The sequence below is a fragment of the Pelmatolapia mariae genome, linkage group LG10_11 (genome assembly GCF_036321145.2).
Source record: "Pelmatolapia mariae isolate MD_Pm_ZW linkage group LG10_11, Pm_UMD_F_2, whole genome shotgun sequence".
Taxonomy (NCBI): Eukaryota; Metazoa; Chordata; class Actinopteri; order Cichliformes; family Cichlidae; genus Pelmatolapia; species Pelmatolapia mariae.
Window position 1 is genome coordinate 73550755 of NC_086236.1, and position 26686 is coordinate 73577440.

The window sequence follows — 26686 nt, forward strand, 5'->3', positions numbered from 1 at the left end:
TGGAATTTATATGACCAATCATGGATAAGGGAAGAATTTTCCATGACTCCATATTATGCTTTAATGTTGATAAAAATTCAGCAAAGTTCAAGCTAAAAATAATTTGGGATCTTTAGGGACAGTCAGTCCAAGATATGTGAAATGGTTATTAACAGGTTTTAGATAAAGGCACAAGTTCACTTTTGACCCAATTGATCGTATATCCTGAAATTTTGCCAAATGCGGTGATCAAATTAAGGAGGAGGGGTAGAGATTCTTCTGCTCGTGATTTATTGATGACTGTTCACATTTTGGAGATCAAATAATGATGAAGGTGATTTCAACTCATAAAGGACATTCAACATTAGGCCTGAGCAACACCACATTATCTTACATCAACATACCAGGAACGAAATGACCAGTCGCCTCATTTCTTAACTCAACCTCGACAAGTTCACGTGTGTAGTTCACTTACACCACAAGGGGGCGACATTCATTCATACCTACAATCATAAAGCATGGATTTACTGACTGTTTTATTGAATCTTAGCTCGTGTTACATTCAAAGCAGGTTTCACATTTAACAGTTTACATACATTCATTGACATACAGTGACTGACTGTGCACATTCATTTAACACAAATATGTAGCCTAAATCTTTGAAATGCATATAGATGATTTATCAGAGTATTCACACATAAAAACATCAGTCATTCAACATGCATCGGAAAATGTATACATCATATAGATTCACTAACACCAGATTCAATTTTGCCTGAGAAACACAGTTACAGAGAAATTCTGTAACGTGCACAAAATCCACACAGAAATCACGTCACTGAGTAAAATAACCAAAAAAAAGTTTAAAAAAATAAAATTTAAAACAAACAATTAAAACATCCTCTCAAGAACAGGAACAGGAAATGTTAAATAGAAAACAGTGAGCTTTTTCTTGGTATGAGGCAAGATTTTTATAAAAACTGAACAGTTTCACAAAAAAAGAAAAAATTCATTGTCCTGGTTAAGTTGACCTGCCTTGTAAATTCAAAAGAGATCTTATTAAATAAAAAATGTAAAAGATTAAAATGAGTGCGTGTATGCAGGATGATTTGTTCAATCCATTCTTAAAGACATCGTTAACGTTAACTAATAAAATACACCCACTGTCTTTATCACTGTCTTCAAAGCCCTGAGTTTAAAACAGAAAAGTGATAAGTTCCACACATGACATTTCAAATCAAAGAATATTAACAGATACAAAACACAAAACTCATAAAAACATCAGGAAATAAAAGGACTCTGAAACTCGAGCATCAACAGAAACAATTCAAATGTTTTCTTAAATTTCATATCAAGCAGCAGATTCATTAAAGGTTCCTGTGGACCTCCTCAAACCAAGAGACAACCTCAGAAAACGTGGAAGTACCAAACTCTGCAGTTTCTGTGGTAGCTGCTTGCTTCTGTCTGCACAGGGGGGACGTGTTTGTATATCAGCCATTTACAAACTGCACTCAAAGCTTTACACTTTACACCACTTTAAAGAAAAGCCGGGTACCTTTTTGTCTTGTTCAGCATGCAAACCTTTGCAAAAATGAGCGTATTTAATATTAAAGTAAATAAGAAGAGCACCTTTCAAATCATGCTAGCTTCACAGCATTAGCCTAAGTCCAGCGGCTCTGAGACCTCAGACTTAAGACTTATTCCATTTCCTCTATAATTATTATAGAACTGTAGCTCATGGGGCTGAAAGGTGCTTTACGCCTGCATTCTTTCAATTCGCCAGCAGGGGGCGAAAACGAGTCCAATTATGTAGACATCTAAATCAGCGGTCCCCAACCTTTATTGCGCCATGGACCGGTTTATGCCCGAAAATATTTTCACGGACCGGTCTTTAAGGTGTCGCAAATAAATACAACAAAATAAAACTAGTACCGGTACCGAAAAAAGAAGATTTATTCATAACACACGTGAAACGACCCAGAAAAACCGAGTAAACGACAAAAACGAAAACAAAATAACGCTAGAAACCGATAAAAACCCTGAAAACCATACATTTCACACCCGAACCTCAACTCTCGCGGCCCGGTACCAAACGACTCACGGACCGGTACTGGTCCGTGGCCCGGGGGTTGGGGACCGCTGATCTAAATCATCTGAAAACGTGTGTGAGCTCAGTCAACTCTTCCCTAATGAGTTTATGGTCTTATTGAATAAAACACGATGTTCACTTTGGAAATAAAGGTCCCATCATTATGCTTTAGCTTGGAGCCATCTTGGAACTGTTAAGATGCTACGGTAAGACTGTGAGGTATCCCTCTGTGTCTCAGTCACATCTGCGACACGCTCATGACGTTTGGTTTTAGGCTGCGGTAAAAACAGGACTCAATGAGGTAAACATTAAAAATCTCAAACTGCTTTCCAAGGATTCTTACACTCTCCTACTTTCACGATGTCTTTGGTGATAAGTGTCCGGCTAAACCAGCTGCAAGTTGTAAGTTAAGGCGTCTTCAGTTACTCCACCACCTTCAGCTCAGGCTCGAGCTCCGCCCGGCTGCTCAGAGAGCAAATCTCCACAGGCCTGTTTATGCTGCTGCCCTCCTCCGGAGTGACCAGTGGATCCTTCCTGAGACTAACTTTCCTTTTTTGCCACATGTGGAGCGATCCAAGAATCATGATGCAGATGCACAAGGCCAGCATGAGTGAAACACCTACAAGCTCACTGTAGTAACTCTTCTCCTTCGGAGTCACGTCGTCGGGCTTTACCCTGTACTGGGTGTCAGAACTACTGCTCTGAAGGTTCCTGTTTGTTCCGCGATGTTCTTTGGAGGTCACCTTGCCCGTAGGACTGGTTGTAAATCCATTCTTACTGTCGTCGGTGGTGTAGTCGTTGGTGTGTACGAGTTGTGTCAGAAACATTGTTGGATCGTCGGTAACAATGCTCTCGTAGGTCTCGTCCGGCACCGCAGTTTCGTGGGTTCTTGGGGTCAAGTTTCTAGAGCGTATCAATTGTACGTCATAGCTTTTAACTACTTGCTTGTACCCGGCTTCCTCTGCCTCACAGCGGTAAACCCCTGAAGAGTCGTTAGTGAAGATGAAGCTGAGACTGCCGTTATCTGATTGGATGAAGAACTTCTCTGGCTGAGGGAAGGCCCAGGTCAGAGTGGCCAAGTTGGAAGGTGTTTGACACGAAAGCGTCACCACTTCATTCACGTGAGCACGGACCACTGCAGGCAGCAACGTTACAGCATCAAGGTTAAAACTCTGAACTTGTTTCCAGAACACGTTCAACATAATCTCTCACAGTCTTCATATCTGCCAACAGATTTTTATATTTAGTAAAGATGACATCACCTGTGATCTTCTCGGCCGTGGTTTGCCCCTGGCATCTGTCTTCCACATTACTGTCTTCCAGGTTCTGAACCCTGAAAAGGAAAACATGGTTTGCAGATTATCTGTTGGTTGTAGAGCTGTTGGCCCTTTGCTTCCATATTTATCCTTTCACAGGACATTCTCCTGTTAAGATCTGCTGCAGCTTTAAGCATGGTCAAAGCTCCGTCTCACCCATTCATCATCTTAATCTTAATTTCCCCACATTAAATAAAGCCCCCTTTCTCAAGTGGTTGCAGCTTTTGTTAAATTAGAGAATGTATTGCTTTTGTGCAATTTCTTTAAATGCGTACAATGACAATAAAGGGCTATTCTATTTTACTCTGTTCTTAAAATAAACACACGTGATAGTTTTCAAGCTGCAGCTACGTGTCAATTTTAATGGTCCACGTGTCATAAACACCAGAGAGTATCTGCTATATGTGGCATCACTCTCAGCACTTCAAGGAAACGCTGCAAAGACAACTACAATGAATGAATAATGACAATTATTATTATTAGAACAACGGTCACAAGAGTCCTGCACCAACATTTCTGAAAGAATTTAAACTAAAATCAGGGTTTCAGAAATGTTGGTGTCATTTATCCAGGATTGAAAAGCCCACGATGGTTTCATCTAAAGTATCCAATCATTTCAAGACTCATTTCTTAAAGTATATTAGATAAAGAGACAAATATCAATCGGGAATCTTAAAGAAAGCTGATGGTTTATTTTGTATATGCAGGTCACATCTGTTCTGGACTATCTCAGAGTAAGTTTTACTTACATGTCCTCATGACTGCCATGCACACGGGTACAGGCCCTGCTAGTGCGGCTCCATCCACACAGAGGATCTCTGGCCAGGAGGCACTGACTGCAGGTTGTGTAGGTCGAGCAGTCGGCCACAGGTACGGCAGTCACGCCTTCAGATGTCCCCACATAGAGGACTCCCTGCAGGAGCAGAGAAACAGTCAGCCAGATGAATGCACATCCGACAGATCTCTCAGGTTTCAGAGCAAAGGTGTTCAAATCTGTGAGATGCACGGTCATCCTGTACACATCTCTACCTGCACCAGTGTGAAGGCTTGTGCTTCCCAGTAGTTCTCTATGATTAACTTTTGATCTTTTTATTTTTTGAGTGTGAGTCAAAAACATTTGAAAGTGAACAGGATACTTTGTTTGCTGATCAGTCAATGAATTGTGCAGCTTACCTTGGAGGTGGAGAGGACCATGCTTTGGACTGTCTGAGGCTGGGCGAAGACCTGAATCTCCTCAATGACCCAAGGACCCTGATCAAGCAAAACCACTTTGTGGAGAAATCCAGACTCTTGGACAGTAGAGAGAAAGGATAAGTTGTTTTAAGTCATCCAAGAACCACAAAAACCCTTTCAAAGCTCTTTACTACAAGCAGGATTTGACCGTTTATATCACTGAACTTTTGTATTCAGTAACAACTATCATTTCGATCACATGTCCATGCACTGACTGGTTGGGCTCGTCTATGTTCACAGTCTCACCTGTGATAAGGAACAGGATGGTATACTGTGTATCATTGGCTGCGCGTGCTCTCATCACAGCCACACGACTGTACTGCTGCTCCAATGAGACGACGACCGGACCTTTCCCGACAGGCGTCACAGCATTTTTGGTCAGGAAACTCTTCTTCACTTCCCCCAGAACGGCGTCAGTAGAATTGCCAAGTCCACACTGTCAAGAGAACATGGAGGGAGGGTCAAAGGGTAAGATCCGAAAACACAGCTCATTTTATGACTCTAACAAACGGCATTAAATAATTTTTGTTTTTAACTGAATTTTCTGCTCCATTTTATTCTCCTCGAGCGGGTTAATGAAGAAATGTTTTTAGTAAAGTGCAGATGGAAACTTGAAAGGTGCATACAGTATGTCTGACATAAATGAGTAAATCTATCTTTGATTTTACGATTGCTTTGAGGATTCAGGAAGTCTAGAGAAAACATGAACCCCCCTACCGTTCCCAGGTAGCTGTGCGTTTCCTGTTGCGTACTCCACTGGTGGGTCAGCGTTACGAAGGTCCTGTAGCTCCCCTTGAACACGTCTTTGATGTCCTCAAGTCTAAAGACACAAACTGCAGACTCTGGACCTCTGGGCCTGAAATAAACCAGATTGCAACGGTTACGTCGACGTCTTTAAAACAGATTTGAGACGTCCTGACTTGAACAGGTATTTTTAGAAACAGAGCTAAAGTGCTAAAGTTGGAGTTGTGGGTTTGTTTTATTTGAGTCAACAATGATTGGCCTAAAATCAGGACATACACGAGATCCTGCTGAATTTGATGGTTCTGTTGCTTTCGTTGCCATGGTTACCAAATATCCCATACATTAAAAGAAAATGTGCCCAAAGACGCAGTTCAAGAAAGAATCTCATTTCAGCTCAACGATGATCCAGTGAAGCCCAAATAGACTCCTCTGATCTTCCACTGTTTATTTTAACGTGACTGTCTCCTAAAAACTTGGTTTATTGAAATGTTCTCATGCATGAACATAAAGACTGCACAAATTTGCTCTTGTACAGTAAATCTCTCAGCTGTGAAGGGGGTCTATGGGGGTATCGGGCCCCCTGGGGCCGTATTGCAAGTATTGGGCAAGCAGGAAGGGAACATTTTTCTTTTTCTGCTACTAGTTTGTGTTTGTTGACCATGGAGCCATGCCACCCTGGCTCATGTTGTTTTCATCGCTCATGGCCAAATAAGTAATTGACAGAACATATCCACAGCATGGGAAAATCCTTTGTAAGAGCAGTCACCAATCACTCATCTGAACATCCAAGCTGGGAAATGTGGGGGTTGATTCTCAGCTGTTTATTAGGCAGTAACTAGGTGTAAACATGGCTTTAACAAAAAAAACAAGCAGATGTGACAGTTAAAACATTTAAGACCAGGACAATCCAAACATCATCCCTCTTATTTCCTGTTTATTGTTTACCTACCACTGAGTCGTGAAGACACCGTAGAACAGAGTGTCAGCAGTGTCGCCGCCCTCTGGTGGCGGGAGGGTGAACACATCCTGGAGAATATTGAAGGGAAGCTGATTCTCAAACTGACAGAGCAGAGTGGCTTTGGTAAAGGATGTCCATTTCTTCTGCAGAGTCCTCACTCCACCAACATCATCCTGTAAAACCAGCACAGAACAGTCCTTCATGTAATATTAATGTTAATAAGCACATTTACATTATGCGCTCTCGCTGTTTGCTGTCACCTTGCAGACTTGAGCCACCCGAGCGGTTTTCAGTTCATCTACGTAACTGAACTCTTTCCCAACTTCACTAAAGAAGAAGTAGAGTTTCCCCTCTGCTGGGTCCAGTGATGAGCTGACAAATGTGGGCTCTGAAATACAGAAGTGCAGGAAGTGAGTACAGAACAGGGGCTGTGCCATGTGGTCTGAATGTAGGGGAAAGTGATCTGCAGCGTACGAAGTACTCAGCTGACAGACCGACGGGTGGAGAAAGATTCAAAACGTAATATAATGTGTTTATCTGCAGCAGACATAACTTTTTAAAATGACACATATGAAGACACTGCGACTTCTAAGACAAAGAGGAAATGAGCCGTTGGAGACAGAACGCAGGGAATTCTGCAAACCTCACAGCTGCGGTTTGGTTGAAAGTATTTGAGCTGACACAAACATGTCTGATCCATGTTTATGAGGTTTTTGTGGTTTTTCCATGTCAGTGTTTTAAAGAACAGTAGTTATGACCAACATCTAAGTGTTGGCAGAGTCACTGCCTCGTTGTGTAAGACAGTGATCCACATCGAGGGTGTTGCAGCAGGTTATGGAAGGCTTTTTCTGCTTTTGCTTCTTCATTAATAAAAATGTAGTTTAAATATCAGGAACACCTCTCTGGAGTTTCTTCACAACAACCTCATCACAGGAATATTCGAGCTTTAGTAGACGGACCTAATAAATTGAGGATTTTGCTTGTTGATGCTCAGAAGGAGCAGCAGCTCCAACAAAGACGCAGAGTAGCCTTGAACCGGACTGAACCTTTGCTGTTTTGGACCCCATAGACCCAACCTCCAAGGTCCAAGAAGAGTTTAATTGTCCATTTGCAGTTTCCTGTACAAAACCTGGCACTGAATGTGCAACGATTCATATTTGCCACTTTGGCTTTGGCCTCCCTGCCCTACCATGCCCATGCAGGATGCTGCAGCAACTGTACGCAGCATAAACACTGTGCCCTGGCTGACATTTGTCATTCGGATGAGTAGAAGAGTGACGTCCTTCATCCTGGTCTTTAGTGGCACTGAATGTTATATGTGGAACCTGTTTAAACAGGAACAATGAAGAGACACCTAGGCTCAGGTAACTGGACAGGTGCTTTGGTTTGTGTGTCGAGCTCGAGTGGACAGTTGTACTGAGATACTGACGAAGACTCAGATATGACAGATGAGAAGATGAGACCTGAACACCAGGCTGGATGTCTCCAGTCCCATCTTTGGCACAGTTCTGAGTCCAGGATAGATTATAAAGCTACTTTTTATTTAACATATTACAGATCGGACACCCCAATCATTAAATAGCATATGTCAACTCCACTCAACTCTAATTTGAGGCTGTAAACCGAGGCCTGAGTTTCATCTGCTCAAAACCTAAAGTAATCCCACACAGGTGATTTTTTTAAATAATTCTCTTTCACCACCTTGGGTTTGGGGGTGGAGGTGTCACAGGACTCCTACGCATGCTCCTATATTAGTGGTGGTTTCAGTGGTGAGACATATATCACATTATCACAGATATGCATGTAGGTGTGTGAGACAGATGTCAGTAATTATGTTTACTAATTGTGGCCAACAGCCCACATTTGATGACGCTGATGCAGATCCATGAGTGTGATATGGACTAAAGTGGCTGAACGCTCTTCACCACCGTGATGCAGCTACAGCCACACGTGGTGACATCTACCAAACATCAGGGTAACAGCAGAAGCTCACACATAACACTACACTTAGATTAGTCTTTCTTTAAATATATGATTTCATTTACAGGGTAAAGAATTAATTTATTTATACAATCACGTAATACTGAATTCTAAAATAAGTGCGCACATTTCAGTTTACACTGTTATGTATGTACGATTGAATCTTTCTCTGTTTTCTGAGTAGCCTCAGTGGCAGCTGCACCAGGTCCCTTGGTTGATGAGCTAAGAGGTGAAAAAGGGGCGGAGCAAGCCTATATGGAGACCTGCAAAGTGGGTCATACCACAACTCTGGGTCATCGGGGGGAAATGGAATTTGTTACGCTAGTTTCAGTCCGGTTCTTGTGTGTTCTAACCCTTTTTGTGTGTTTTGTGGGCTGATCAGACAAACAGTTTTGTTTGTCGCCAGCTTTTGAGTAGAGTTCTGTTACTTTCACCTCGTTTCTGTATAATTTAACCAAGTTTATTTTTGGGTTAAATAAAAAACCATTTTTTGGACTTTACCCATGTGCATGACTTTTCTTCACTGCTCCGTCCATCACAACCGTCTTTTGTTCATTTTGTGTCTGTTCATCCCTCCAGTGTTCGAGAAACATGGACATGAAATGTTCCAGGAAGTATTCACTGAGCACTCATTGTCTTTCATTTGTGCTTCCATATTATAGGGTTTTTCATTTGCCTGAAATTGTAGTGAAATTCAGGTGTAAAGCAGAAAAGTCCAGTTTGTTCTTTTAGTTTCTGCACCCATTTGTTTCTTTGTGACACCATTATTTTTCCTTCCCCTTTTCTCTGTCTTTATCTGACTGCGACACTTTGTTCTCATTATCTGTGTCTGTTTGTACACGTTTAATCAAACCTGCAGAACAAAAACAGAAAGATTCACATCTTGGAGAAGCTGGGCTTTTTGCAGCTTGATTTATCCTGATCATGTTCGCTCACCTTCCAGTAGGCTGATCGACGTCTCCAGGCTGACGTCTGGACGGCCGTCTTTGCTGAAGTATCGCAAAATCTGTGGTTTGAGTCCTCTGAAGTCGGTTGTTGTGGCTGTGAACAGCTCGCCGTCTGCACAGAAATAAACGTGAGAGCTCCGAGTGTTTGTTTTAAAGCAAATATTAACGTGAGAACATACGACGCCGACAAATGTCGTCTCTGCTTTGGTAAAATAACAACACAGTACACAATATAAGTGTATTCATGTGTGCCGACTCGCACATCAGTGTTAATATTGCTTCCATTAGCGATCGTAGTAACCAGTGTGTCATGAAAACAGCTATCTGATGCCTTTTTCAGCTTTTTTATTAGATAGATGCAGTGCATCTGTCTGCAGGACATAAACACAGTACGCTCTGCTGTGCACAGGGAAGGAAATGACAGGCACGCTCTGTGTCAGAGAGTACACGCTGCTGCTGTTTGGTTTGTGGGTCACAGCCAGTGACACCATGCCACCCACAGATGCTGTGCTTCATATGAAATTCTCTCATGCAACTGTGGTTTGTGCAAAAGGTGAAAAAAGTAACTTTTTTTTATTGCAGCTGACATCCAAACTGAATCAGATAGTTTTGCGCTTGTTTTAGAATGCATTGCATCCTCCACATTAAAGATCACAAAGTTAAGACATTTACTCCTATAGACTTTTCCAATTCCAATTTTTTCCAATTTCAGATTTTTCCACTGAGAGCTAAACTTATATGGCAACTAAAACACAACAAAAGATGAAAATTAAGTGTGTACTAACGTTTCATTTATAATGTAATTAAAGCTAAGCTTCTGGAGAAACTGAAAAAGAATTGTCATACTGAAACTCTATTACTCCATTTTTATTAAAAAAAAAAAAAGAAAAAAGAACCGAAGTAAAACTGTGACTGAAACTTAATAAAAGCTAAACATTCACTCTCAGTTACTCTGAAACTAAACTGAAATGAGTAAAAAAAAACTCTGGAAAGAACTGAAACTAAACTTTTTGAAAACAAAAGGAAGATAAAAAAACAAAAACTAATGGAAAGTAGTTTTTAAATTCAGATTCAAATTTTGCAGCACTCCTCATCTCCAAAATATCAACTCTGCAAAGATTCTTGCTGAGTTACGTGCAAAGACCTTGAGGTTTGACCACTTTATCGCTGCATGCGAGCCCAGCGGAAAGTTGCAGCTCAGCACACTGACCTGCGATGACGACAGCGCTCCTCTCGAAGGGGCTGAACGGACAGCGACCTTTAGCGCTGGTTTTTTTGACAATGGAGAAACTTTGGGTGTCCTGATGAAGACAAACAAAAGCTCAGCTGAACATCCAGCTGTGTCTGAACTGTCATTTATATAAGACATAAGATTTTTCTCATCTGGTTAATAGACTGACTTGATTGAAGCTGACAGCATGTGTGAACTTACGATGTAGGCTTCTTGGGGGCTGTAAGCGTAGCTGCCACAGGTGTAGAGATGGGTGGAGTTTAGAGGTTGTAACACGTGGATAAAGTTTGGACATTCATTCTGCAAAACAACAGAAATTGAATAAAATCTGTACATCTTTCCTTTACATACTCCTATTGACTCCTCCGTAGCTTTAAACAGTATGAAGCTCTTCTGGTTAAAATATCTCAAAGTTTTATCTTTGGTGGGCGTATTTGCTTTTTTATATCCAGCTACATTAGGGCCAGGTAGAAAAGGGAGCAGCGGGACCAACGTGGGGTGAAGTGGTCCAGGAATCAGGTTTTAAATTCTCTGCAGCGTTAAATAAATTTGGATCTTTCCTTACTGGTGAAAATTCACCATACAGTGAAAAGAAAAAAGGATTCATATTCATACACAATTCCTGCTGTGTCTGGATTTTATATTTACCTTTACATTCTTTCCTTTCCCCGTGCAATCCTTTATCTCCTTATCAGATGGACTCCACTGCACCTGAACAAAACACAGACGAACTGTTGGGTACTCCGGCATCACAGGACCTCAGCAGTAAAAATAATAATAGTTCAGTAAAATTCAAACAGTTTCTTCTGAGCACCTTCTTGTTCAGTCTGATGACATCACTCTGGTTGACGTCCAGCGACAGGATGGTGTTTTGTGCCCCAACATAAAGAGTGGAGCTGTCCCTGCTCAGCAGCAGAGCGGTGGTGTTGTGGAGGTCGCCGTGGCCAAAGTGGAGCAGAGGTCTGTCTGTGGAGTCTGGACACAAACACACAGAAACCACAACAGCTGTTACAGTCTGAGGAAACTCCAGGTGGCACAGGAGCTGGACTCAAGCCGATACGGGGGTGGATGCACAGCAGATTCAAAGAGAAATCTAAATCGAGGATCTCAGTAAACACTTGGAGGAAGCTAATATTAAGTAAACATAAGGGCCTTGCTCTAAAAGATCACACGCAGGGTGATTCAGGCGCAGCGTGTCTGAGCCGTGAGCTCTAACTGAAAACGCTCTGTAACCTTGAAGGACGCCGCAGAAGGGTCATAATACGGGGCAGGTCAATGTAGCTAACATTTAAAAAGATAAGTGTTAGTCAGAAGTGCAAACAGAGCAAAGAAAGCATATCATACAAGTTTATCAAAAATGAAAACATCAAAACAAAGTTCCTTCGATGCAAGATTTCTTTTGAAGTTTTACCGCGCAGCTCTGCTCAGCGCTGTGGTTTCTGTTGTGAGCTTATCTTCAGACAGGGATAAATAAAGATCTGCGAGACCAGATGGAGACTGTAACAGGAGGTGAGAGGACGCAGCTCAGTGAATAAGAGCGCCCGCAACATGTTGTGCGCTTCACTGGTTAGCTGACCGGCACAGAGACAGCAGCACTGCCTGTTTGTGAGGCTGCAGGTTTGGAGAGGATGTGGTTCAGAGCTGCAGAGAAACTCTCCACATACGAACGATAAGATTTAAAAATAAGAACATGGAAACATCTCAGCAGCAGATTTCTCAGAAGACTCAGCTCTCCAGTGTGAAGTCACACTGCTACTACCTCTGCAATACTTCTGATCATGTGACATTTTATTGATTTACTCCTTTAAGCTTGAGTAAAGATGGCCCCTTCTTACTGACTCGATTCACTTTTACTGCTTTCTGTTAATTAGAGTTTTGAATGTTACATCTGAACGTTTTTAAGAACTTAACAGGAAGCTGGCTCAGTACTTCCTGCGCTGTGCGTGGCTCTTTGTTTATGAATGCAGATATATTTGTACGAAGGCTACGTCCACACATATTTTTGAAAACGGAGATTTTCCATTTTCGTTTTTTTTTTAAATCCCGTCCACACGTAAACACCAAAAACGAAGGAAAACGCTGCCAAGGACCATGCCAAAGCAGCAGGTGTAGAGGGACAGAAACTGTGTGTGTTTGTAAGCATTTAAACACTGCAGAGAGTAAAATTAACAGTATTTTGTCTAAGTCCGTCATTGTAGAAATTCATTTCAGCAAAACAATAACGTGGCGCACAGTGTGACGTCAAAAAAGGCGCACACCTTTGACGCTGTGTTTTCTCCGTTTTCCTCGTCCACACGTAAACGCAAAAACTGAGTTTTCAAAGATCTCCATCCTGGCAGGAGGTTTTAAAAATCTCAGTTTTCAGTGACTAAAAACGGTGTTTACGTGTGGACGAAAGGTGCAAACGCATCGAAAAATCAGCTTTTTCAAAAATACCCGAGTACGTGTGGACGTAGCCGAAGACAATAAAAAGTGAAGTCATCGTCAGCTAACGTGACCCCTCGTTTGCTTCGCAGACTTTTAGCCTAACAGGGTGACCATATTTTGATTTCCAAAGTCACGAAGAACTTTAATAATACTGTTTGCTTAAAGAAAACTTCTCTGTGCGGTTATTGAATGGTGAAATAAAAACTGTCATGCAGGCTTTTCGGTCAACAAGTGCAAAAAAAAGAGGACGGTTGGTGACGTACTTTTAGCTTGCATGCAACCAAAGCCTACGCAAGCATGACTCACACTCACAATTTCACGAGAAACCAGAAATCTTACAAGATTGATATATTTCAGTCTTTTAATAGAGATTAGTTTGATACCAACAACTCAAATAAAATAACTGAACAGCAAACTGAAGGTCATAAAACCTGAAAATTATCTGAAAATTGGAGGATTTGAGAACTAAGAATCTGTGACAAACAAAATAAGGAACTGATTTTGTCAACGGTGAAACTGAAGCAGTGACCACGTTAACTTTGTACTGAAACAGCCGTCGGACGCTCAGGTGGACCTGATCGCCCCACCGGAGGCTTGTTCACCTCAAACATGCCTGATCGATGCATTAAAACATCAACACGAAACCACAGATGTGTGTCCATAATGTCTTTCAAGTAAAATATAAGGAAATGAGCACACAGTACTGGAGTGATTTGTGAGCGCTGATGAATTCTTGCAACCATTTACAGGTTTTTAAGGACTCTGCACCCACTGAACTTGTTTTTAATAGCTCAGCACGCATGCTTTTTGTTTTTTGTTTTTTGCTGTTAGAATCGGAATGCTTGAAAAATAATCATAAGCATCAGAAAAAAGAAAAAGAGGGATGGCTCTGGTCAGTCATGGCAGTTTGTGGAGCTCTAAAACTGCTCAGTGGATCCACGTCAGGACCAAAGGAATGATCATCATCTGAACACCAACAGATCAAACTCGGTCACTGAGAGACAGGAAAGTGTCTTCTAATCATAAACATGAGACTCCCATCAGCAGAAGTCCTGTCAGAGGAAGTTTGTCTGGTCTCAGAAGACGAGGAGCGCCGGTGAACAACTTTCCAAGAGCAGAAACAAGAAGCGCCGCTCAGGGCGGGTCAGACGTGTTGCAATTCACGGCGAAGGACAGAAAAGTGAAACGAGTCCTTGCTGAAGATCAGTGACAGCAACAAAACGGCTTTCACTGTCTTCTGCTTTTGTTCGCTGTTCCCTTCAGAGTTTCTTCACGTGTTACCTGTGTTTTCCCTCAACTTCTCTCTTCTTTGTCCAACTAAATCTGCTTTTTGTTTGAAGCCTCACTGTAGCTCATAACTCAGTGAAAATATAAAACCTCTCATTAACATTCATACCCACAGAGCGGTTGATTATGGTTTCTAATATATATATATATATATATATATGTTTCCCCATGACAGCGACCGCGAGAGCATGCAGTCATCTCAGCCTCAGCGAACCTAATTTTGCTGTGATATAGAAGAACTGAATAAACCAGATCCGAGTTCTGAGTTGATCCGATTGTTGAAGCAGTCGCAGAGGCCTGGCAGGATCAGTTCAAACAACGCTGGGAGAAAATAAGTAGAGATGGTGGAATCTGTGCAGCTCGAGAGCTGCTGTCACTTACACTTAAGATACACCATGGTGGCAAAACTGCATTACCTTGATCACCTGGAGGAGGGGTGGGGAACTCCAGGCGTCAGGGGCCGGTGTCCTGCAGGTTTTAGATGTCTCAACTGATTTAAAGGCTAAATGACCTCCTCAACATGTCGTGAAGTTCTCCAGAGGCCTGGTAATGAACTAATCATGTGATTCAGGAGTGTTGACCCAGGGTGAGATCTAAAACCTGCAGCATGTTGTAACTTGGAGACTGTTGACAGGTGACTTCATTAAATTTAGTAAAGTGGTTGTACAGAGTTTCACAGTTTGAAACAGTAATGCTTGGCAGTGAAATCTTCCTTAAATCTTGTTAAACTGTGTCTTATACGCAGTTCTGGTTTCATCACAACTTACTTCTGCTTTCCAATCTCACCGCAGGCATGAATGAACGTCTGTTACCATGGTTACGCTGACTCAGACTGGTTTTTATGGCTTTTTTATGTGTCACTGAATGCCCGCATGAATAACGATCTGATGGCCACAAAAGTCCGGAAAACACTAACATGAACAGCTTGATGTGAGGCGTGCTGCAGTTGTAGGAGCCAGCGTGCTCTGGCAGATGTATGATGTCATAGTGTCCTCCGCTGTCCTCTCCAGCATTCACAGCAGACCGTTTAAACACACCTCATCTAATCAGAGACGTTAAAGAGCCACTGAAGGAGTCCTGAGAGGAAAACTAGAGAATTCTGCAGCAGCAAAGAGCCAATCAGCAGCCTGACCGGGAAACTCATGAGCCAATGGCGTGGCTGCAGTGATGCACGCGCACACGGTCACAGGTGTGTGTTGGCAGAGAGAGCAAAGATGTTTAATGTGCTCATCTACTGACTGCTGTGTTATCGTCCTCGTTGACCTGCTCTCCTCTGATTCGTCCTTAGTGCTGAGTCCAGCGGCCTGCTGTGCGGTTGGTTTCTGCTCTTCCTCTTTCCTTTGTTTTTCTCGGGCTCCCTTGTTTATGTTTGACCTTTATAACAAATTTGTTGCACATTCAAAAGTTTCTTGAAGTGCAGCATTGATCCAGTGTTTTGAATATGGATTCAGGAGCTTAACAGACGTAGAAAAGTTTACTCACCAACCTTTTCTCAGCTCGCTTTAATTAGCTGTTTGTTGTTGTTGTTTCAGGCTCTGGGGGGAGATGTCAGAGACTTTCATCACGTCGTCATTGTGGCTGTGTGAGGCTGTGTGAAACACGGCGCTAGCCACCATAACCAGAAGCATAACCATGTGAAAATGCTGTCAAAGTCGCAGGCTTTTGGAACTGGACGAGCGTGAGACAGAAGAGACTGATACAGGCTGGAACGAGCCAGCCATCAGTGAACTGCAGCCAGTCTGGAGAGGCTGGAAGAGTGATCTGGAAAATTTGGAGAAAGTCACCATACCTAGCTGCTGCGTACCAAAAGTCTTTGGAAATGTCACAAGGAGAGAGCTACATCACCTCTCTGATGTGAGCAGTGTTCATATTTGAAACAAGGAACTGTTTATTGTGCTGTGATCATGGCAAAGCCAGAGCAGCTCCAATCAAGGCTGTGACCATCCCCAACTTAGAGCTGACTGCTGCTGCAAGCAGTACTCGAAAGGAAGAACTTCTGGACAGACTCCAAGGTTGTACTGGGGCACATCAACAACGAGGCCCGTGGTTTGCACACATTTGTACTAATGTCCAACACTCACATTACACCTTATTTATAAATCATATTTCTATTTATACTTCAATGCAACCAACACCCCTACCTCTTTAAACTGTATTTATTATAACCTTATTTAGTATAGTTCCAACAGCACCACCCACTCAATGTGCAACATCACTGATCACACTGCACCTCTCAATGCAGCTGCTAGTTAGATGGCATGTATGTGTATGTATATAGATGTAAGCGTGTATGTGGAAATATGTGTGTGTATGTATGTACGGATGCAAATATGTATATATACATATATCATTGTTCTTGTAACAGTGACAATAAAAAGCTATTCTATTCTATTCTATTCTATCAAATAAGATTTGCAAAATACATCTCAGTACATCCCCTCAGCAGTGGTGATATGTTTGCACTGCAGCAAGCTTCTCACATTAAACTGGTTTACTGGACCCAAGTTCCTGTGGGAGATGGCGGCATCTCCAGCTGTAGAGATAATCCCCGAAGAAGTTAAAAGTTAAAAGGGTTCAAGCACTAAGAAGACTGAAAGTTATATCAAAGTTATAAGTTATATCAAACTGTTGTTTAACAGAGTTTATGTGGAGCTGTAAACTAGTGAGATAATATAGTGAAGCTTTCACGTCCTTGTGACTGATATAATTAAGTGATATAATTAATTAACCAATAAAGCGATGAACCAAAGCTAGCGGTTTACTGAGGCTGATGCCATTGCTCAACGACGATAATGTGTAACCAACTAACCCCAACTCGATAAAGGACCAACTTCTTTTCTGAAATGGAGAAGTAACTGTTGCACCAAGCTCTGGGTGCAGGCCTCCTGCTGAATGTGCAGGGGGTCGTTTTGCATCCACACAGACTGCTCTGTTACTGAGACTCGGAAGCTGTCGTGTGCCGTTCAGCCGGAAGCTTCTCTGGTACCCAAACTTAGCCTGTCTCCAACTTCTGGAGCCTGACAGGATAACCCTAACCCCACATCAGTTATCCTGCCTGTCAGCAGCAGTGTTAACCCTTACGTGACTGGTTCCAGTGAACTGGAGCTGCTGGAGGTGCGAGTTTCTGTGCTGCAGCAGCTGTGTTTTTTACTCTGAAGGTGACACTGGCTTCGACCGACCAGAGGCTGCTCCCGATGGGGTTTGCATCATTTATATATGAATCAGAAGCAAAGAATGGAGAATGATGAAGTTCGCTCGGATTACGGGTTTGGGTGGGAAAATCTGGAACTGCGGAGGTTCCCGCGAGAGTTGATGATGAATCCCAGCTGCTTCGATCCCACTGCTGTAAACACGTATACACATTTCCAGCGTGCGAAGCCAAACGATTGCACAAACTCTCCTGGAAAACTCGTGGCCACAGCTGCAGCCTACAGAAAGCGATAGCTCTGAAAGTCCGTCCAGCTGACAAAACATCTGGCACGACTCCTCTGTGCGTCCACGCCCGAGCACAGCACAGCTTTGACCCGGCTGCATGTGACTGATTAGTAAAACACTGTGTGGACCGATTTGTTGTCAGAAACGTGAAATACATCAGTCTGCACGCAGCGTGGATGAACTGCGGCGCCGGTGGAAGACAACGAAGGATTATTGTGCAGTGCGCGCTGGTGTCACACCTTAATATTTGCAACATGCAGCTATGTGTGAAATGAGCTCAACACAATATTTCCTGTTAGATCATTTTCCTGTTTTTCAGACAAACTCGTCATATTCACGAGTCTCAGCTGAACATGTGACCGAACTCTGTTTCCCAAGCTCGGAATGAGGACAGCACCCCGGGGAAGTGAACGCATCACAGCAGATAAACAAAGTTAAGACATTTTACAGGCCTGTGTTAGATGACTCGTGTAACGCGCCATCAGACCGTACAGACGCATCTCTGCCGTGCAGGCGGACAGAAAATCAGCTGATTTTTAAGCAACAAAAAAAGCTTTGACATTTTTTCAACACGACAAACAGATGTGAAAACATCACCTCTCACATCACAGTGATCATTATTAACCCCGTACTGAGAAACTCTGACTCCCCTCACTATAACCACAGATAAATGGAACATAAATGACGATATGAGCATGAAATATTTTTAAAGTACAAAAAAATCTGCTTTTTGGAGCAAAACTAAAAAAAACATCCAAAGATTTCATAAACTTTTTTCCCTTTCAAGAAAAAAAAGAACCGTCCAATAAAAAAGGAGGGACGGAGACTCTTCTTGCAAGACTCAATCACATGATTAAACCAAAGTGTTGGACTTACTGAGACGGAAGGAGATCCGCGGAGGAGAGAGGGAACCCTCGGAGCTCAACAGGAGGTGGAGGAGGAGGAGGACGGCTGGGAGAGCCATGACGGATGAGCTGATGAAGGGTGATGGAGCAGAGCTTTGTTAAATGTGCAGCTCGTCTGTCGCCTCTGCCGAGCTCTGAGTCAGTGCGGCTCTGATCACCGAGCAACACGACCACAGCTTCCTCCTTACAGCGGTTGGAGGTCAGAGGGAGGAGGGTGAAAGCTGCTCTGCACAGCCTCAGTGCTGGGCTGAGCTGACTCGTGTCATGCTGTGCAGATAACACTTATTTTCACTAAAGACGCTAAAATGAGAGTCCCGTTTGTTCCTCTGAAAGCTGATTAGATCAGGAGACTTTGTTTTTTTCTTTGCTTCTCGTGTTCCTCTGCGGTGCTTCACCTTGTTTCACATCCTCCCTCATCAACCCACTGCTTTCCCGTTTCTCCCCACGGGGCACACATGTACAGGAAGAAAAAGCATCTGACCTACAAACCAGCGCTCAAGACCACTTCAACTAGTTTCTGCTCCAACGTGAAGAAGCCACCGAGCACGAGTGATGACCTTTAAAATGCCACTTGCAGCACTCACATGCCAATTTGTTAGTTACACCGGGTTTGAGTCCTTTTACCTTCAGACCTGCATTAATTCTTCATGGCAGAGATTCATCGAAACGCTGGAAACATTCCTCAGAGCACCACGCAGCTGCTGCAGTGCTCTGCTGGGCCGACGTCTGTTTGAGATGTTGCGTGCTGGAAGCGGTCATCAGAAGATGTGCACACTGTGTGGTATTCTGCTGCTGCTATGGCCCATCATGCTGTGCATTCAGAGATGCTCTTCTGCAGACCCGAGCTGGAACTTTGTTCCCATCAGCTCATTTTCTCCCAGAGAACCGCTGCTCACTGGATCTTTTGTCTTTTTTGGATCTTTCTGTGGAAACTCTATAAATGTTTACGAGGGGAAATCCCAGCAGATCAGCAGTTTCTGACACCAGCTAACACGCCACACTCACCTTCTGCTCCTGTTTGAACTTTTCCACATGGATGGAGTGGCTGTCATTAGATGTTTTCTTTAATGAGTAGTTGAACAGGTGTACCTAACAAAGTGGCGGGTGACTGTGAAGTTCACCGTCTGATGTTGAAATGCACATCAGCGAGATAAAACAGAGCCCTTCACGAGCTGAAACTGAGACTGGAGCGTGTGCTGGGGGGTAACACAGGAAGGAAATTCCTGCTTCCGAGCTCGTTTGTGTTGGACAGCAGTGATGCGTGGCGGCTCAGGGAGGGAAGTCTCCGGTGGGATCCGAGCCCGCTGTAAGTGCTCTTTGCTTGGTTTTCCTGCAGCAGAGGAGAGAGAGACTTTCACAGTCTGCTGGACTCTTTAATGGACGTGGGGCTGATGGTCACGTGGCGGCGGATCGATGTGACGATGCTTTCAGTCAGACCGGGAGATGTCTCGCTCCGAGGAACCGAGTTCTATTAGAGTGGATGTGGTGCGAGAAACCTGAAGAGGAGGGGGTGATGATGAAGGTGGATGTGGGGGTCTACAAAGTTACAGGTCGCCGTGGAGACAAACATGTGCAATACGAACAAATCTGATTTTAGGCTGTTTTCCCAATAATCTCTTTAAACCATCATAATTACAGCAGCTCACGGCATCTGGAACATGATCAGTGTTTTGTGTGACCTCGCAAGACATCATGGAGTGATTCCACTCTGTAAATACTCTTAATATCAGCCAACATCTAATCTAACATCTGCAGGAAGTCTTCTGATGTCCGAGCATTACAGCTGTTTTTATTTATTTATTTGAGAGACAGAAGAGTGAATCTGACTTTTTTATTTCCTTCGTCTTGTTTTCACATCCTCCATGAGACTGTTTGTTTACAGTGGCGTTCATAATTCTGCAGAAAGTCGCCCGCGTCAGGAAAAGCGAGAGCTTTCGTTCCCCACGTTATTCAGATTCACTTCTACAAAGAAGCCAGACAAACAGACGCTGCTGTGAAATTCAGGGGAGACAGAAAACACCCCTCTGGAAACACAAGAAAAAGTACAGACGAAGAAGAAACAAAAGAGCCAGAAACTGAGAAAGGAGAAGCTCGTCAGGGACTTCACCTTTCTGCCTTTGAATGTGTGCTTGTTCTCTTTCCTGTTTTTATTCACACAGTTTTAAAGAAAGTGATCTGGATCAGCATCAGACCTCAGAGGCTTCATGACGTTTGGCTTCATAAACATTAACGAGGCTTCAGCGACCTGCAGGGCTGAGATTTATTTAAGGCTTAAAGTTTGCATTGCAAAGGGCGCGGCCTCTCTGAGTGACTCTGTTTGTACTGTCGAGGCATTTTAATGTAATTATTATTGTAATCGTACTAACAAGCAGTGACATTCAGGGATCTCTGCTCTCTGCATCAACAGGAATCAGTGTCTGCACCGTTTGTCCAAATGTGGTCATTCAAGTCCAAAACACTCACAGTAAAGCTTCAAAGTGCAGAAACCAGTGGGTGACATCACGAGCTACATCCCTCTTTCATATACAGTCTGTGGTTCCTGCGGTTGCACAGGAGGCTGAGAGATGATCTGACCTCAGCAACACTTCCTGAGGAGTTCAGGGTCTCAGGTCAAACTGAGAAAAGCAAAGTGCATTTTGTAGGTTCTGCTCATTCTAGTGAAGCAGGAGGAATAACCAGATTCTTCAGTCACTCAAACCCCGACGACAGCTGGAGGCTTCAGACTCGGAGGTTTTACCCTCCGTGCTTCTTGCATTTGTCTTTCATGATAAATGAAAAAAAGTGCACGTCCGCTCTTATCCTAGAAGAAAGGCCAGGCTTTTTCAAATATATATATTTTATTGATATGTTTATTTTACTGCAGGTTTATGTGAATCTGCTCTGAATACAGCAGCTGTCTGTTCTACTGAACACTAACTAGAAACATTTATTCACTGTTGGGACAAAACAACTGAAGTTGAGGCGTCAGACTTTCTTTTATTAAAGTCACTGCAGTTTAATCTAATACCAGGCACACAGGCTGAGGAATCAAACCCCCAACCCACTCGGGGTGACTGGGGACCGCTCGGTCCACCTCCAAAGACAGAAACTACAAAAAGTTAACAGTCACGTTTTCTCGGATGTCTTTAAATTAAAGCACGTCACACAGCTGCGAGCGAGAAGGCAACGAGGCGATGGTTAAACTGCGAACTGCTCCTTTAGCAGCTCACGTCAACCTTCCTCTGAATCTTCATCGCTTTAGTCTCCCAGCGTTTCTTTGGCGTCACGTTACAAACTATCGGCGCACATTCCTGCTGTCTCTGATCTCAAGGCGGGTCAGAAAATAAAAAACACAATCCAGCAAATTAAACAGTCAGCAGGTGTAGAAACACGTGGGCGAAGGCGAGAGAGGTGTGGCGAACATTTAAGAAAAGAACAAGGACAAAAACATCAGAGATTTTCACAATAAAGTCAAAGTACACACGTACATAAAAAGCACAAAAATAAAACCTGCAAAGTCACGACAGAAGCTGAAAAGACTGACGTCATCAGAGCAGCGTTTTTACAGTAGAAACCTTAAAAAAACAAAAGCACACTGACATTACGTAACAGCAAGGTAATAAAGTCGTGATCTTTTATTGTGATATTTGGAAAATAAAGGCTGAAGCTCTGAGATCAAAGTGATGACGGCCAAAAACCTCGTCTTACTTTATTCCTGTGAATACGTGAAAGTTAGCAGGGAGATATTTTCAGAATAAAGTCAGAACAGTTAGCAGCGTTACAGCTTTATTCGCAGTCGCTCTTCCTGACAGCGGCGTTTCCTGCACAGTGACGCTGCATATGTGGCATCAGTGAGGCAGGAAGTCACGCACGGATCATAACGAACCGGATCGCTGTTCTGCGTCCACTCTGTGCCGGGAGGAGCTGTCATCAGCTGCCTCACCTGTGAATGTGGCGGACACCTGCTGCAGGGTGTGATTGGTCGCTCGTCCAGCTCACTGTGCACCCCAGGAGAGGGAGGAGCACAGAGTCATCACCAGCTGCAGACACAGAGGCAGCGTCTGTAGGGAAACACGGGCCGGAGCTCGCCAGTCAGCAGCAGTGCAGCTTTCAAAATAAGAGCGAGGATGTTGTCCAATAGTAACTCCAGCCTGTGTGTGGGAATCTTCATAAAAATATTCCGAGCACAGAAAATAAAATGTAACAAATCTGTGACTCGTCTCCTGCTGCCCACTCAAACATTCATCCAAGTCTTTGTTGATCAGAAGATCCTGGAGCAGTCAGGAAGTCAGTCCGCTCGGATACGCGTTTATTCCAGCGGAAAAAAACAAAGTTTCACTAAAAACGACGTCTTAAAAAAAAGAACCAAAACGTCTGCAGATGGGCCGCGGACCACAGTTTGGAAACCACTAATCATAGGTCGGTGCGAGGGTCTTTAAGGAAGGCACTGAATGAGCGTGACATCACCCAAACGTCCACATTAACCGCTGCCGAGGTGCTGCTGAGCAAGGCACTGAACTCCAGAGATACAGCAGAGCTTATTTATACTCGTGAGGATGAAATCCGGTGACAGCGAGTCTCCATCATCTCCATCGTCTCCACCTTCAGCTGCTCTGTGATCAGTCAGAGCGGAGGAGAGGACTCCACCTTCAGAGGGACGGCGGGTCGCAGCGGAGGAAGAGGAGGCCGTCTGCACAGAGGAGAGAAGCCGTTACTGCTCACGGTTCACTTTTACATTAACGCTAACATCAGAGACGGCCTTCAGCTGAGCAAACAGAGCTCCTGCACACGTTTCAAATTCAGCTTCAACACGTTTACATCTTTAAACTGTTTCAGGCTGAAAACTCTCTCGACCTAAACGTCCTCTCTTTTAGTGCCTTTATTCTCACAGCACGGTCACAGTGAACCTAAAAAACTAACGTCTGTGAATCTGGTTTCTTCTAACAGGTTTTATTGTTTGACGCTTTTTTAGTTTCTTTTGTTGGTGCTGAGAGGTGTGATGCTGAATCAAATTTGCAGAGATTCCTGAGCGTTCGCCTCCGCCCTGCTGCATACCCGCCACAGGAAGCCGCCACCCTCACTCGCACGTTTTCACGCCCTGGCATTTGTGCAACACTTTACAAAAAGAGCAGCTTCCTGTTAAAAAGTCACAACTGTACATGTTGAACGATTAGCCCCGCTTATCGTCTGTCGGACGAGCTGATTGGCTCAAACACAGCTGCGATTTCACTCATGATGCAAACATGTCCTCGTGTCTCTCTTCCTGTCAGATTACAGGAAACCTCGGGCCTCCATGGAGGGAGGAAGTACACTTACATCATCGTCTTAGATCAGAAAGCTTTAAGAAAGAGACAAAAAGCTGTCAGGTGTACCTGTTGGGCCCGGCAGCAGCAGGTGCGACTGCCCCGTGTGGCGCTGGTTTACTGTTGGAGGTGTAGCCGGGGTGTGGCGGGAGGTAGGGGTTGGACGGCATGGCTGGAGGGTGGGGCTTTTTTGGGACTAGAGGTTTGAGAGGAACAGAAACCTGCCGAAAGAAACAAATGAGTGTCACCTGTAACTGCTCGGCTGTGTCGAAGGAAATGTGACATCATCGAGAAGCTTCGAGGATTTTTAAAATCAAAACGGTTGATTGGTTTCCTCTTTACAAATTAATCAGCTAATTACTGCAGCTTTAAACTTACCAAGTCTGAAATGATAAAACAGGTGATTCTATCCAATCAGGAGCCGGCATGCCCGACGCTCATCTGCGTTCCTGAACGCCTCATTAATATCAGGCATTACTCAGTCTGATTCCAACCAACCAATCACATCACACCCTCACACAGCCAGTCTGACCATCAGCTCTCAGTAATCACAGTGATTGATCCATCCCATCACCATTTCAGCTCTTAGCACTACTATCTCCTCTCTACGTGCTAGCAGCTAGCAGCATGCAGGTAGGTAGGGCGTACCTGTCCAGGTGTGACGGGGTCAGGGGGGAGAGGCTTGTTGGGCGGAGCTGGTCGACTCACCAGCTGCTGGAGGGTTAGCGAGGAAGAAGAGAGGAAGAAGAGTGAAGCTTCAGCGACAAAGACGAGGACACGTGAGGAGGAAACAGCACAGCAGGTGCAGGGAGGTCATTGAGCTTTATTTTGAAATTCTCTGCTGACTGACGTGAAACCGAGAGGTCTGACTCACTAATGAGATGTTATTTCATATCAGACTGATAGAGCAGCATGCAGGCAGGAACAGATTTAATAGCACAAACAGGGGAACCACAGAAACGGGTCAGACAAAGTAGGCTGTCAGGCAGATGTCTCACCTGCCGATTAGTACCACCAGTTTCCTGGAACTTCAGATTAAATTTACCACCTGCTGCATTAGGGGAGGTGTGAGGGGGGGGGATTTTTATTTTTTATTTATGTTTTTCGATTTAAATATTTTAGAGTTTTATTACTCGACTGGAGCAGCGGGACCTGAAAATGAAGCACCAGCAGCTGCAGTTCCTCTAACATCCAGCAGAGGCAGCAGTGAGTCAGTCAGGGGTGAATTCTGTTAGTTTGTATTTAAGGATTAAAGTTTGCACTTTTAGGGGCGTGGCCTCTTTGACTGACAGGTATCTGCTAGCTTCACCTGAACTGGACCTCTGGACCATGTTTATGCTGCTGGCGTCTTTTTATTGACATCATCCAACCAATAACATGGCTGCTGTGAGGTCACTGTACTAACAGACCAAGAAGGCGGAGCTCCAGTTTTGCTGAGTCATGGATTCTGTTTTAACTTCAGATAACTTCAGCGCTACATCAGCAGTGACAACACGTTCCAACAGACGACACACACACACACACGTACTGCAGACAAACGGGACGGACAGTAACACTACACACTACAGGTAGCGTACCTGGTTGGAGGGGGTGGGGGGGTCGGGGGGCAGAGGCTTGGTGGGGGGGGCCGGTCGCTGTTTAACCAACTGAAGCAGCGGAAATAAAAAGTCAGAAGAACATGGAGTCAGTGTTTGGAGGTCGAGACGAGGCCGAGCTGAGTCAGCGAGGAACAGTTCAACATTTTAGGAAATCCTCAAAATTCATCGTTAATGTTGCTCTGCAGGTGAGCAAGTCAGCTTTTGTACTTCAGCTATGAAAATTAATAATGTGTTCTTAATTATGTGGCATTTGTGGCGGCTCACACCCAAAACACTTTCGTGCTAGCAAACAAACACTCAGAGGGATCGCTGCAGTCGTTGGCAGTCCCGGAGAGTGAGTTAGTTAGTCAGAAAAACACGCACGCCGTGTTTGGCTGCACGTCTGCTGAGAAGCTTTCGCTGCTGCAGGAAAGGAGAGAGAAGCAGCGTGTTTGGTTTGTCCAGGATCCACTTCAGCTGAACACCTCATAGATCCAACAGATCTACCTGTGCAGGTGTGTGAGGGCCTGAAACCGGGCAGGAAGAGCGCCTTCTCGAGGCTTTCCTGTTTGAAAATGCCACTGACCGTCATCCTCCGTCTGCTGATTTAGTGTCATGTTTAAGGAAAAGTAAAAATGTGACGCACACGCACCAGCACGCCTCACTCTCCTCACGTAACCGGTGCTTCCTGTCGCTGATGCCGTCTTTGGTTTATTTTCCCTGCTGACCGTCTCTTACAGAGTCCCGCCCACACTGACACGTTAGACGACCTCAGCTGATTTTATTTCTGACTCGGGGACGGAGAGAATCTGAGGATCTTTCAAAATGCTGAACTTTTCCTGCTTTTCCACTGATCACATAAATCTGCACGAATGATTCGTTACGACTAAGACGACACGACTCACACACATCATGCATCACGACGACACGCACAAACACACTCGGGACACCTGAACACACAGCCCACACCTAGAGGGGAGCGGTTACCTGCGGTGGAGGTTTTAGAGCGGGGTCTGGGGGGAGTGGCTTAGTGGGAGGAGCAGGTCTGTCATGAACCTGATTGGAGAGAAAACAGGAAGCAGAAGCAGAGTGACAGCTGACAGACTCAGAGGTCAGAGGCCAAACGGGCAGGTGTGTTAATGTCAGACAGAAGAGGAAAAGAGATCAAGTGCAGGTGTCGGAGCGTGCCACTTCCTCTGAGCCGTCGGCGACGTTTCACTTCATGTTTCTGCGAAGCCTCGCCCACTTCTGCTCGAGTCTCAGTATTAATTTTACTCACTGCAGACAGGAAGTTTA

General features: G+C 44.1%; 2 protein-coding genes across 7 annotated transcripts in view; both read right to left on the reverse strand.

Moving 5' to 3' along the window:
* Positions 1-502: 502 nt before the first annotated feature.
* Positions 503-18703, reverse strand: LOC134636250 (semaphorin-4B-like). Its single transcript, XM_063486148.1, has 14 exons — positions 18503-18703; positions 11292-11452; positions 11126-11188; positions 10679-10777; positions 10457-10547; positions 9236-9358; positions 6580-6707; positions 6311-6492; positions 5335-5473; positions 4864-5053; positions 4558-4673; positions 4134-4297; positions 3331-3401; positions 503-3203 (listed from the first exon to the last, which is right to left on the reverse strand). Exons 1-14 carry the CDS (start codon positions 18588-18590, stop codon positions 2491-2493), a joined length of 2328 nt encoding a protein of 775 aa, XP_063342218.1. The 5' UTR covers positions 18591-18703; the 3' UTR covers positions 503-2490.
* Positions 18704-20348: 1645 nt separating this feature from the next.
* Positions 20349-26686, reverse strand: part of adam15 (ADAM metallopeptidase domain 15) — a 31376-nt gene continuing 25038 nt past the window's right edge. Inside the window, exons 21-25 of one of the 6 annotated variants that reach the window (XM_063488598.1) lie at positions 26378-26446; positions 25391-25459; positions 24462-24527; positions 23883-24034; positions 23030-23200 (exon numbers count right to left, since the gene is read on the reverse strand). In XM_063488598.1, coding sequence (XP_063344668.1) covers positions 23134-23200; positions 23883-24034; positions 24462-24527; positions 25391-25459; positions 26378-26446 — 423 coding nt within the window. In that variant the 3' untranslated portion in view covers positions 23030-23133. Of the gene's footprint in view, positions 23201-23882; positions 24035-24461; positions 24528-25390; positions 25460-26377; positions 26447-26686 lie in introns of all 6 variants that reach the window. The other 5 variants (XM_063488599.1, XM_063488601.1, XM_063488600.1 and 2 more) reach the window with 5 other exon arrangements.

Coding starts and splice junctions, on each gene's coding strand:
- LOC134636250 (XM_063486148.1), bottom strand. CDS start 18,590: ATGGCTCTCCCAGCCGTCCTCCTCCTCCTCCACCTCCTGTTGAGCTCC. Junction 11,453..18,502: donor GCGGATCTCCTTCCGTCTCA/GTAAGTCCAACA, acceptor GTTTGTGTCCAG/ACTCCACAGACAGACCTCTG. Junction 9,359..10,456: donor GAGCGCTGTCGTCATCGCAG/GTCAGTGTGCTG, acceptor ATTTCTGTGCAG/ACGGCGAGCTGTTCACAGCC.